The 12,773-nt window shown below is 51.8% G+C and overlaps 1 protein-coding gene across 2 annotated transcripts in view; it reads left to right on the top strand.

Moving 5' to 3' along the window:
• The first annotated feature begins 8,308 nt into the window (after nucleotides 1-8,308).
• The window catches only part of AP2A1 (adaptor related protein complex 2 subunit alpha 1), a 31,635-nt gene continuing 27,170 nt past the window's right edge, over nucleotides 8,309-12,773 (top strand). For both annotated transcript variants that reach the window (XM_059665298.1, XM_059665297.1), the window contains exon 1: nucleotides 8,309-8,533. In XM_059665298.1, the coding sequence (XP_059521281.1) occupies nucleotides 8,467-8,533 (67 nt within the window). In that variant the 5' untranslated portion in view covers nucleotides 8,309-8,466. The remainder of the gene's footprint in view (nucleotides 8,534-12,773) is intronic.

Raw genomic sequence — 12,773 nt, 5'->3', positions numbered from 1 at the left:
ACAGAGAGGAAGGGAGAGAGAAAGAGAGCTAGAAACACTGATGAGAGAGAAGCATCGATCAGCTGCGTCCTGCACACCCGCCACCGGGGATGTGCCTGCAACCAAGGTACATGCCCTTGACTGGAATCGAACCCAGGACCCTTCAGTCCGCAGGCCGACGCTCTCTCCACTGAGCCAAACCGGTCAGGGCTCTCTCTCATCCTTGATGTTTCTGTCTCCCTCTCCTTCTCCCTTCCTCTCTGAAATCAATAAAAATATTTTTTAAAATATATTTTATTGATTTTTCACAGAGAGGAAGGGAGAGGGATAGAGAGCTAGAAACATCGATGAGAGAGTAACATCGATCATCTGCCTCCTGCACACTCCCTACTGGGGATGTGCCCGCAACCAAGGTACATGCCCTTGACCGGAATCGAACCCGGGACCCTTCAGTCCGCAGACCGACGCTCTATCCACTGAGCCAAACCGGTTAGAGCAATATTTTTTGTTTTTAAGAAGAAAATCTAAACAACCATGGAACTACAGCGAATGGTAGGCACCGGAGGATTAGGGTTTGTATTAGTCTCCGGAGGTTTCTGAAACAGAGTACCACCGACTGTGGGGATGAAATGACAGAAATGTACCGTCTCCATTCTGAAGGCCAGACGTCCAAGGTCAAGGTGCCAGCGTTGGTTCCTTCTGAGGCTGAGAGAGTCTGTGGCAGGGGCAGGCCTCTCCCCTGGGTTCCAGTGGCCTCCGGTGTCCTTTGGCTTACAGATGGCCATCGCTCCCTGTGTCTTCATATTGTCTGCTCTCTGCCTCTCTCTACCTTTGTGTCCAAGTTTCACCCCGTTGAAAATATATATATTTTTATTGATTTCAGAGAGGAAGGGAGAGGGAGAGATAGAAACATCAATGATGAGAGAGAATCATTGATCGGCTGCCTCCTGCACGCCCCCGACTGGGAATTGAGCCCGAAACCTGGGCGTGTGCCGTTGACAGGAATGGAATCCTGGACCCCTCAGTCCGCAGGCCAATGCTCTATCCACTGAGCCAAACCAGCCAGGGTGAAAATATATATATTTTTTATTGATTTCAGAGAGGAAGGGAGAGGGAGAGGGAAATAGAAACATGAATGATGAAAGAGAATCATCCATCGGCTGCCTCCTGCACGCCCCCTACTGGGGGATGGGGACCGCAACAAGGGGATGTGCCCTGACCTGGATTTGAACCGTGACCTCCTGGTTCATGGGTCCACACTCAAGCACTGAGCCATGCTGGCCAGGCAGTTTCCCCTCAATTTTAAGACATAGTCATGTCAAAACAAAACACAACAAACAGAAGAAAAGACAGTCATGCCTTGGAGAGTGTTGCTGAGTTGGTTAGCTCCATCCCATGCACCGAGAGGCTGCAGGAAGGGGGTCCAAAATGGGTTACCCCAGTCCTTGCTTTTCATCGCTGACTATTTCTTGTCAACCCCTTGTGGCCTGCAAAATTTCTGTTGAGAAATCAGCGACAGTCTTATGGGAGCTCCCTTGTAGGAGACTAACTGCTTTTTTTTTATTTTTATTTTTATTTTTTAAAATATATTTTATTGATTTTTTACAGAGAGGAAGGGAGAGAGATAGAGAGTCAGAAACATCGATGAGAGAGAAACATCGACCAGCCGCCTCCTGCACATCCCCCACGGGGGATGTGCCCGCAACCCAGCTACATGCCCTTGACCAGAATTGAACCTGGGACCTTTCAGTCCACAGGCCAACGCTCTATCCACTGAGCCAAACCGGTTTCGGCTGCTTTTTTTTATTTTTAAGATAAATGTCTTTTTAGAATTTTTTTAACTTTTAAAAATGTATTTTTAATTTTTTTCTTTTTTGCTTTTTTTTCTTTTTAAATGTCTCTTTTAAAAATATTTTTATTGATTTTTAGACAGAGGAAGGGAGAGGGATAGAAAGATAGAAACATCGATGAGAGAGAAACATTGATCAGCTGCCTCCTACCAGGGATCAAGCCTGCAACCTGGGCATGTGTCCTGACCAGCAATGCCCTCCTGGTTCATGGGCTGAGCTCAGCCACTGAGCCACACTGGCCAGGCTGACCTTTTGCATTTTAATTATGATGTGTCTTGGTGTAGGCCCCTTTCGGTTCGTCTTGTTTGGGACTCTGGGAGCTTCCTGGACTTGTACATCTCTTTCCTTCACCAGGATAGGGAAGTTTTCCATCGTTATTTTTTCACATAGGTTTTCCATTTCTTGCTCACTCTCTTCTCCTTCTGGGGCCCCCATGATGTGAATGCTGATATGCTTGAAGTTGTCCCAGAGGCTCCTATACTATCCTCTCCTTTGTTTTTTTTTTTCATTTTTTAAATATATTTTATTGATTTTTCACAGAGAGGAAGGGAGAGAGATAGCCAGAAACATCGATGAGAGAGAAACATCCATCAGCTGCCTCCTGCACACCTCCCACTGGGGATGTGCCCGCAACCAAGGTACATGCCCTTGACCGGAATCGAACCTGGGACCCTTCAGTCCGCAGGCCGACGCTCTATCCACTGAGCCAAACCGGTCAGGGCAACTATTCTCTTTTTTTAAATTCTTTTTTTCCGTTTGCTGTTCTGATTGGGTGTTTTCTGCTTCCTTGTCTTAAAATTTTTTTTATTTATTTATTGATTTTTAGAGAGTGAGATAGGAAGAGGGAGGGAAAAAGAGAGAGAGAGAGAGAGAGAGAGAGAGAGAGAGAGAGAGAGAAACATAGATGACTGGTTGTTCCATTTATTCGTGCATTCATTGGTTGATCTTGTATGTGATGTGACAAGGGATTGAACCTGCAACCTTGGCATATCGGGACCATGCTCCCACTGACTGAACTACCCAGAAAGGGCATCTTTAAAACATCTCATTGGATTCTCTGCTTCATGTACTCCACTGTTGATCCCCTGTAATGCATTCTTCGTTCCAGCCCATGTATTCTTTTCTGATTGGTTCTTTGTTATGCTTCCTGTCTCTGTGTTTATGTTTCTGATCGCTTTGAATTCTAGCGTTCATCTACTCTTCCTGAAGTTCACTGAGCACCCTTATCAGCAGTGTCTTTGAGCTCTTGCATCTGGTAGATTGCTTGTCTGCATTTAGTTGCGTTCTTTTCCTGGAGCTTTGTCCTGTTCTTCCATCTGGGACGCGTTTGTCTCCTCATTTTGGCGGCCTCCTTGCGTTGGGTTTTATGTATTCGGTAGAGCTGCTGTTTCTCCTGCGCTTGGCCTACGGTGGTAGGTGTTTTGTCGGGTCCAGCGGCAGAGCCTCCTTGACCACCTGCGCTGGGCACTCAGGTGCAGCCCGCCTGCCCCTCCTGCCACGTGGGCTGCGTCCACCTCCTGTTGTAGTTGAGCCCTGATTGCAGTTGGGACCTCAATGGGAGGAGTTTATCCTCGCAGGCCCATTGGCTGCGCGGACTGGCTGCCACCATCCATTGTGAAGGGTGAGCTGTGCAGGGGCCCACCCCACTGGTGCCCACTGAGTGTACGTACCCCTTGAGAGTGTCACTGGCGGAGGCTGTTGGATGGTGCTTCAACGTCCAGCCGGTGCACTGGCTCTGGGACCCCCTGGAGGCGCAGGCCGAGCTCAGTGGGAGGGGTTACTTACCCTACCAGACCGCTGTACTGATTTTTCAGTAATTTCCACACAAAGCTGGAATATTGGCGCTAGATGAAAGGTAGATGAAAGGTAGGCCTATTTTCTACAATGTCTCCAAGTTCCATCTTATTCTAACCGCTTGTTTGCATGTCACTAAGGAGCCCAGGTATAGGGGACAGTTAGGTTCAGGGCCTCAGGTCTGGGAGGATTAAATCCCTACGTCAGGAAGTCCTCCCCAACTCAGGGGACCCTTGCACTGAGACCAGAAGGCCGAGGGGCAGCCATAGGAAAAGCTGGGGTTGGGGTCGGGGTGTGGAAATGTGTCTGGAGGGTCAGAGCGGCCAAGAGGAGACCAGTGTGGCTGGGGCCTTTAAGCCGGGAAGGACCCGGCTGGTCGATATTGGAAAAAGCTCGCTGGGTGCCTGTGAAGGATGAACTGTGGGCTGCTAGGAGAGCAGTGGGGAAAGCAGCAATGGATGTCATTACAAGGTTCCGGGCAAGAGATGATGGCAGTGGTGACCTGCCCAGGGTGAGGCAATGGCGATGGAGGGGGATGACCGGCTGTGGGTCTACTCTCGCCTTGGTTTGGGGTGAGGGACAGGTGGCGTTCTGGCAAAGTGATTGGGTGATTAATGGAGGGCCGGTTTGCCAACATGGGAAAACGGGGTGAATCCAGTTTTTTTGTGTTTGTTTTTTTTTTCTGGAGAAAATCAAGAGTTGATCTGCTCAGGTCAAAGTCTTAGAACAGCGGTTCTCAACCTGTGGGTCGCGACCCCTTTGGGGGTCGAACGACCCTTTCACAGGGGTCACCTAAGACCATCGGAAAACACATATATAATTACATATTGTTTTTGTGATGAATCACTATGCTTTCATTATGTTCAATTTGTCACAATGAAATTGGGGGTCACCGCAACATGAGGAACTGTATTAAAGGGTCGCAGCATTAGGAAGGTTGAGAACCATTGCTAGGGGCTTCTGGGGTCCCCTCTTAATGCTCTGTCTTACACCCAGAAAGGACTTGCCCAAACCTCATTTAGACCCCCAAATGTGGACTTGTTCATTTCCTGGTCTTAAAACTTAGCAATGGGCCAGCCCCTGAGCCCCAGAATGGTCTTGCTCAAATCCAGTCCTATAATTTTATGCTGTCACAGCCAGATTTAATGGCTCATGGCTACTGAACCCTTGCAATATGGCGAACAACTAAGATGTGGTATAAGTAAAAAAAAAACACTGACTTTTAAAGACAGAAAAATAAGAATGCCAAATATGTGGAAATGGTCATATTTGGGCACATTGGGTTAAATAAAATGTTATTAACATTTATTTCACCTTCTCTTTCTTTTCTTAGAAAAAATATGTTTGTGCCCTAGCTGCTTTGGCTCAGTGGATAGAGGTCGGCATGCGGACTGAAGGGTCCCGGGTTTGATTCCTGTCAAGGGCACATGCCTGGGTTGTGGGCTCAATCCCCAGTAGGGGACGTGCAGGAGGCAGCTGAGCGATGATTCCCTCTCATCATTGATGTTTCTATCTCTCTCTTCCTCTCCCTTCCTCTCTGAAATCAATAGAAATGTATTTTTAAAAATAATTAAAAAAAAATACGTTCTTATTGATTTTAGAGGGAGAGAAAGGGAGAGGGAGAGAAAGATAGAAACATTCATGAGGGAGAAACGTCCATTGGCTGCCTCCTGCATGCCCCCCACTGGGGATAGAGCTCCCAACCCCTGTATGTGCCCTGACTGGGAATTGAACTGGCGACTTCCTGGTTCATGGGTCGTTTCTCAGCCAATTGAGCCACACCGGCCAGGGCTCACCTTTGCTTTTACTTTAGAAAAATATGTTTTTAGCCTGGCTGAAACATATGTTCTTTTTGATTTTTTTTTTAGAGAGAGGAAGGGGGAGAGAGAGAGAGAGAAACATCCATGTAATACACATTGATGGGCTGCCTGCAGCATGCCCCCTACTGGGGAGCCAACAGGTAACCTGGGCATGTGCCCTCCCGGGGACCTTCTGGTGCGTGGGGTGACGCCCAACCAACTGAGCCACACCGGCCAGGGCGTCACCTTCTTTAAAAATGTTGCTGGAATCAATGGGAAATGGTATCTGTGGTTCCCACTGTATTTCTATCAGCAGGTGCCGCTCGAATCCAACTGGGGTAAAGTGCATCCACCAGCTCCTGTCGGTGGCGCCATGTCCGCCCCCACACAGGGTCACACAGTCCCAGGTCTTCCAGGTGAAGTCCTCCTTAATCTGGTTCCCGGGTAGACCTCAGAACGCTTTTGCCTTAGGCCCTGTCTTACAAATTAAATTTGGCTACTTCATGGGCCCTGGACGGGGGTTGGGAGAGGACCGAGTTTCCCCATCTACCCATTGACCCATCCCCAAACCCCAGAGGCTCTGGGTAAAGGGTGGGAAGAGGTGAGTGAGAGGCAGGTGGAGAGAGGAGGCGGGGAAGGGGGGCTTCCCCCCTGCCCTTTCCTGTTCTTGGGATCTGGATGCTTCCCTTCACGTCCCCCATAAAGCAAACAACTCAAACTCCACTACTAATATCTATAATTTTTTTTTAAAAAAATGGTGCTGTCCTCAGGGAGAAAGTGCTTCCTCCCGTGTCAGGAATGGACTCCTCCCGTCCTTGAGATGCTTACTGTCTCTTTCATAAAAAGGACTCTTTTTCCACCCTGGCTGGTTTGCTCAGTGGTTAGAGAGTGGGCCCCGCAGACTGAAGGGTCATTTCCTGGGTTCGATCCCTGGCCCCGGTTCAATGTCTCTCTCGGTGTTTTCCTCCCTCCCTCCCGCTCTCTCTCTAAAGATCAATGGGGAAAATATCTTCCAGTGAGGATTAAAAAAATAAAAATAAAAATAAGAAAAAAAAGGACTCTTTCCAACTCGAGGTCCTAATAACTCTCGTTGTTGTTACTGTTTTTAATGGTGCGGGTCTCCCGCCAACCATTATTAGGAACGGCCTCTCTTGGTTACTACAGCAGCTGAGCCACGTCCGTCTTCCTAGAACCCATAACTGGACGTTCCCAGGAACGAGGACACTCCCGCAAAGGCTCATTCCAAGAATACCAGGCTTCGGAGATTAGAAAAGGATGGTGGGTGGGGTTTACATCCTGTGGCGACAGACGTGGACTCTTCCGTACCCTTTGCCCCAAATTTCTCAATGGCCCCGGGGCGGTCCAGTTCCGGAGGCCTTGCCTTCCCCAAAGCGGGTCCCCGGGACCCAACACAACGGGCCCCCCTATCACTTCCTTTTAACCAGCATTGTTCAGTACCAGGTCTCATTCTTTTTTTTTTCAAATATATTTTTATTGCTTTTTTTACAGAGAGGAAGGGAGAGGGATAGAAAGTTAGAAACATCGATCAGCTGCCTCCTGCACACTCCCCACTGGGGATGTGCCCGCAACCAAGGTACATGCCCTTGACCGGAATCGAACCCGGGTCCTTCAGTCTGCAGGCCGGACGCTCTATCCGCTGAGCCAAACCAGTTAGGGCTCAGGTCCCATTCATGCTGAGGAGCTCCAAGTCTGGAGGAGGAGGAGGAGACTCACAATTTTGACTTGCTATCTGTATAATGGCGTTATGATTTGCAAAACAAAATAATAAAAATAAAAAATAAGCACTGTATATTGAAAAGTGATGAAAAGCCAAAACGTACTGTAAATCTGGCTGACCCTTCCTGGCTGTGTGACCTTGGGCAAGACAGTTAACCTCTCTGGACCTTAGTTTTCGCCTCTGCTTAATGCAGCGGTTCTCAACCTGTGGGTCGCGACCCCTTTGGCGGTCGAACGACCCTTTCACAGGGGTCGCCTAAGACCATCCTGCATATCAGATATTGACATGACGATTCATCACAGGAGCAACATGGCAGTGATGAAGTAGCCACGAAAATAATTTTATGGTTGGGGGTAAAAACATGAGGAACTGTTTTAAAGGGCCAGCAGGTTGAGAACCACTGGATATGAATTGGCTGTTTCCTCAGCCCTGGGACTCTCCGTCTCACGAAGTTACGTGGGGACTTCTCGGCCGCCAGACAGGGGAGGAGGCGGGGACAGGGACCTCTTCTTGGAAGAAGATTGAAGGAGTCGTGGGTGGAGGAGATTAGGGAGAAAGGGGAACAGACAGACGCTTGCGCAGTAAACACCTCACGCTTTCTCGTCCCTCCCACATCCTTCTCTGCGGCAGGGAATTGCAGGCGGCGCTCCACCTATCCCAGCCCAGCCGAGTGACACCCTCCCTTAGCCACCTTTCATCGCCCTCCTCCCTTCCATATAACCGCCCACTCGGGGGCGGGACTAGGACGGACACGGCGAATCCGCGATGCCTGCGGGGGCGATCTCCTCGCCCATTGGTCTCAGCCGACGCAAGTCTCACCTCCTCGAGCCCGCTCCCCCGCCTTCCTTCACGTCAATCCCTCGCTTACGGGAGAGCGCCCTGATCCAATCACTGCCGGACCCGGCCGCGCGGAGGGGGCGGTCCCACCGTACGTAATCGAACTCCGCCCGTCTCTTGGGCAACGCCTCCTCCCAAACGGAAATAGCGGGGCGCAGGACCAATCGCAGCGGCGTGCCTTTGTCCTGAGGCCAATGAGCGAGGGAGCGAGGGAGAGCCCGCGTGTGAGCGGCAGTAACGTGAGCCAATGGGCGGTGAAACCTCAGGCGGCAGAGGAGAGGGGAGGGGCTGGGGGCGGTGCTGCGGCCTTCCAGCCCGCCCGCCCGCCCGCCAGCCCGTCCTCCCCCCCGCGGCGGCCGGCTCCGCTCGTTGGCGTTGCCTGGGGTCCTTTTCCTCCCGGTCCCCGCCTGCTTGCCCCCGCTGCGCCGTGCCCAGCCGGGCCAGGCCTGGAGCCGACACCACCGCCATCATGCCGGCCGTATCCAAGGGCGATGGGATGCGGGGGCTCGCGGTGTTCATCTCCGACATCCGGAACTGTGAGCGTGCGGCCGGGGGACCCTGGAGGCGGGGAGCGATGAATTGAGGGGTTGGGGGTTACCTTGCCTGGGGGGTAGAAAACCATGGCGGTCGTGGAGGGAGAGGGTAGATAGGGCCCCGGGGGAACTTCGAGGTGGGGGAGTGAAGGGGCTTAGGGTGCCTCTTGAGGTGACTACACGGAGTGGTTAAGAGACGCCCGAGAGGGTCTTAAAGGTGAGGAGGTTAGTAAGGTTCCGAGGATGGGGGCATAGAGGTGTCCCCGGGAATGATGGGCTTGGGGGTCCTATTAGACTGGGATCCCTGATGCCGATAGAAAGGGAAGGCGGTGCATGGGTGTGTGTCGGGGGTACCCCGTGGAGCGATCGAGTATGTGTGTGTGTGTGTGTGTGGCGGGGAGGCCAGAAGGGACCGGGAGGACGTAAAACCCTGGAAGCCCAATGGGGCCATGCTCGAGGGCCTGGGTGAGAGGGTGTCATAGAGGGAGGGGGCTAGATAGGTCACCGGGGCTCTTGGCCAGGGCACAGAGAGCGCCGGGGAGGGACAGAGAGTCCTAGGGGCTTGGGGAGGAGAGACGGGAAGGGGGAGGACTGTAGCGGGACCCTGGGGCAGGGTCGAGGGGCTCCAGGATGGAGGCTTGCTCAGGAGGATGGAGGGCAGTGGAGAAGGGGCTTGGAGGGTGACTGAGGGGAAAGGAGGGGCTCAGAGGGCACCCAGGGGAGACATTGCCCGTGGAGAGGCTTGGGAGGACCGGCGACAGGGAGCTGTGGGCCTGGGAAGGAGAGGACACCGTCAGGTGCGGGCCCAGGGGATGTTCCAGAAAGGGGAGAGAGCCAGGGGGCCTTAGGGGTTTGTGGGGAAGAGGTCTGAAGAGCTGGGGGTCGGGGTGGGGTGGGGGAAAGCCTGGGCTCGGGGTCCAGGGAGGCGGACAGTCTGGAATCTGGAGCCTGACCACGGCAATATGGGGACAGCCAGCGCCAGCAGGAAGGACTGTCGCGGTGATGGGAGGCCTGGTGCCAAGTCAGCTCCCAACTCCTCGCAGCAGGTGTTGGTGCTGGGAGCTGTCAGGAGCTTCCCGGACTCTATGCGCGTGGCCTTGGGGCCGGCCAGACCTGGGTGCGAGGGCTGTCACCGCCCAGCCGGGTGACCTTGAATGAGGGACCTCACTTCTGTTTCCTTATCTGCCAGGAGGGATAAGGCTGTCCCTACTTTGCTGATGAGAGTGTTGTTTTGATGTATGTAGACGGGGCCTTTCCCGCATTCCAGGCACGAGACAGATCTTTGGCTGTTGTTCTTGTTTTGCTGGGTCTGGAGCAGTGGCCCCTCTTTGGTGCCCAGGGATTGGTTTAGGGTTTAGTAGGTGTGGAAGGGTCTAGGATGCGTTAGAGCTGGTGAAAAGGAGGGGTGGGAACTGTTGGCATCAGGTGGAGGAGAGATGTTGTGGTCCTTATGAAAAGGGGTGGAGCTATGAGGGGTTTGTGAACTCCGTGGGGGGCCAGCTGTTAGAAGCAGGCGTGCCTTGCCCTAGCCGGCTTGGCTCAGTGGATAGAGCGTCCGCCTGCGGACTGAAGGGTCCCAGGTTCGATTCCGGCCGAGGGCACATGCCTGGGTTGCAGGCTCGATCCCCAGTAGGGGGTATGCAGGAGGCAGCTGATCAATGATTCTCTCTCATCATTGATATTTCTATCTCTCTCCTCCCTTCCTCTACTGAAATCGATAAAGAAATATATTAAAAAAAAAAAAAGAAGAAGCAAGTGTGCCTGCATTGCCTCTGATACCTGCTGGCCATGTGACCCTTGGCAAGTCACTTAACCGCCCCGATGCTCAGTTTTTTTGTCTGCAAACCCCAGCATAACAGCATCTTACCTTTGAAGGTTCATTCATTCAGTTGACAAGTACTTTAGATCACTGGTGTGCCAGACTATTCCAGGGACTGGGGCTACAGCATGAGCAAAAACCCCTGCCTTCGGGGGCACCATGGCAGGAGGGAGACAGAAAATAAACACAGATAACTGGCAATAAGTGACACAGTGTCACCCTGTGAAGAAATATAAGGAAAGGGGGAGCAGGAGGAGAGGGAGCTCGGTGCAGGCCTCCCCGAGATGGCTCCCCGAAGACGTCTGAGTGGAGACTGAGTGAGGTGAGGGAGTGGGCTCTGTGGTTTTGGAGGAAAGAGGGGTCTAGGCAAGGCAGCCGTGCATTCGAAGGTCCTGAGGTTGGGCACGCTCAGAGTGTGTTCTCTTCAGGGTGCGGGGGCCTGTGTGGCTGGAGCCGAGGGCGGGAGCGGAGGGCAGAGAGGGGACGGAATGTGTAGGGCTTTGTGGGTCAGTGAGCCCTTTGGCCTTTCTCTGAGTGAAACGAAAGCGGCGGCAGGTTTTGAGCACAGGAGGGACATGAGCTGATGGATATTTTATTTATAAGAATTCCTTTTAAAAAGATATAGTTTTATTGATTTCAGAGAGGAAGGGAGAGATAGAAACATCAGTGATGAGAAAGAATCATTGATCAGCTGCCTCCTGCACGCCCCACACTGGGGATCGAGCCCACAACCCAGGCATGTGCCCAGACCAGGATTCAACTGTGACCTCCTGGGTCATAGGTCGGCGCTCAACCACTGAGCCACGTCGGCCGGGCCTATTGATGTTTTAAAGTCATTCCTGTGGCCTCCGTGAAGAGCACAGACTGGAGGAGGTGTGCGTGGAAGCAGGGAAATAATTAGGGGGCTGTTGCAGGCGTCCAGGTGCGAGATGGTGTTGGCTTGACTGGGGTGAGAAGGAAATGCGGGGAGATAGTTAGGTCTGGGATCAATTGTGAAGGATTTGCAAAGGGATTGAATGAATCATGGTGGTGGAGCAGGAAAGAGAAACCAGGCCAGTGTCACTGCAGGGCCTGAGAGGGAAGCCAGAGGACAAAGGGGAGGTTGAACTTGGGGGCACTGGAGGTGATTTCACCAAATGCATTGGGGCTTCCTCTTGTCCTTCCTTTTCTCAAATATGTGTTGAGTGGCTGGTGTGTTTCAAGCCTTATCATGGGTGCTGGGGACATCGGTGAATAGGACAGACTTGTCTGTGCCCCTGTTAAGAAGACAGGTACTGCCCCCAAAATGCAGCTGTTCTTGTCACACACACAAATAAGTTGTATACAGATGTTTATGGCAGATGTTTCCACAATTGCCAAAAAGTGGAAATAAGCAACCCAAATGTCCGTGGACAGATGATAAACAGATGTTCCGCCCATGCAGTGGAATATTATTTAGCCATTAAAAAGGATGACGTACTGATAGATGCTACAACATGGGTACACCTTCTAAGTGAAAGAAGCCATATACACAAAAGTGTAGGCTCCCATGTATCTGACATGTCCAGAACAGGCAAGTCCATAGAGACAGAAAGCAGATTAGTGGTTGCCTGGGGCTGAGGATCGTGGAATGTGGAGCGACTGCTAATGAGCACAGGATTTCCTTTTGGGGTGAGGAAAACGTTCTGGAATTAGATGGTGCTGATGGTTGCACAACATTGTGGATACGCGAAAGACCACTGAATTGCACACTTTAAAAGTGATGAGCTTCCTTAGCCGGCTTGGTTCAGTGGCTAGAGCATCAGCCTTCGGACCGAAGGGTCCGGGTTCTGTTCCAGTCAAGGGCACATGCCCAGGTTGCGGGTTCCATCCCCAGTAGGGGGCATGCAGGAGGCAGCCGATAAATGATTCTCTCTCTCCCTCTCCCTTCCTCTCTGAAATCAATAAAAATACATTAAAAAATAAAATAAAGCGGTGACCTTTAGGGTATGTGAATTATATCTTAATTTTTCCCCTTTTAATCCACAACCGAGGATCCATGTTTCTTCTTTTAAAGTTGATTTTAGAGAGAGAGGAAGGGAGAGGGAGAGAGAAACATCAAAACATGCCTCTTGTATTCGTCCCGACCATGGATCGAACCCTCAACCTTTTGGTGTCCAGAACAGTGCTCCAACTACCCGAGCCACCTGGCCAGGGCTATACCTCAATTTTTTAAGCAGAAAACTATTGTACCTGTCCTAGGTCCCGTGAGGGAGAGGGCCTCAAAGTTGAGGGAAAGGAGCTGATATCTTGCTCAGACTGTGCAGCAGTTAGGCGGGCCCAGGGAAGTGGAGAACTGGGAAGGCATAGGGCCAGCAAGTGCAAAGGTCCTGGGTCCCAGTCGAACCTCAGTTAAGCCTAGGACCTGGGGAGTGGGGCAGAGAGCTTGTCCTGGGAGCACTGGAG

Source organism: Myotis daubentonii, chromosome 15, assembly GCF_963259705.1.
Source record: "Myotis daubentonii chromosome 15, mMyoDau2.1, whole genome shotgun sequence".
Taxonomy (NCBI): Eukaryota; Metazoa; Chordata; class Mammalia; order Chiroptera; family Vespertilionidae; genus Myotis; species Myotis daubentonii.
This window is presented reverse-complemented; position numbering and strand designations above follow the sequence as displayed.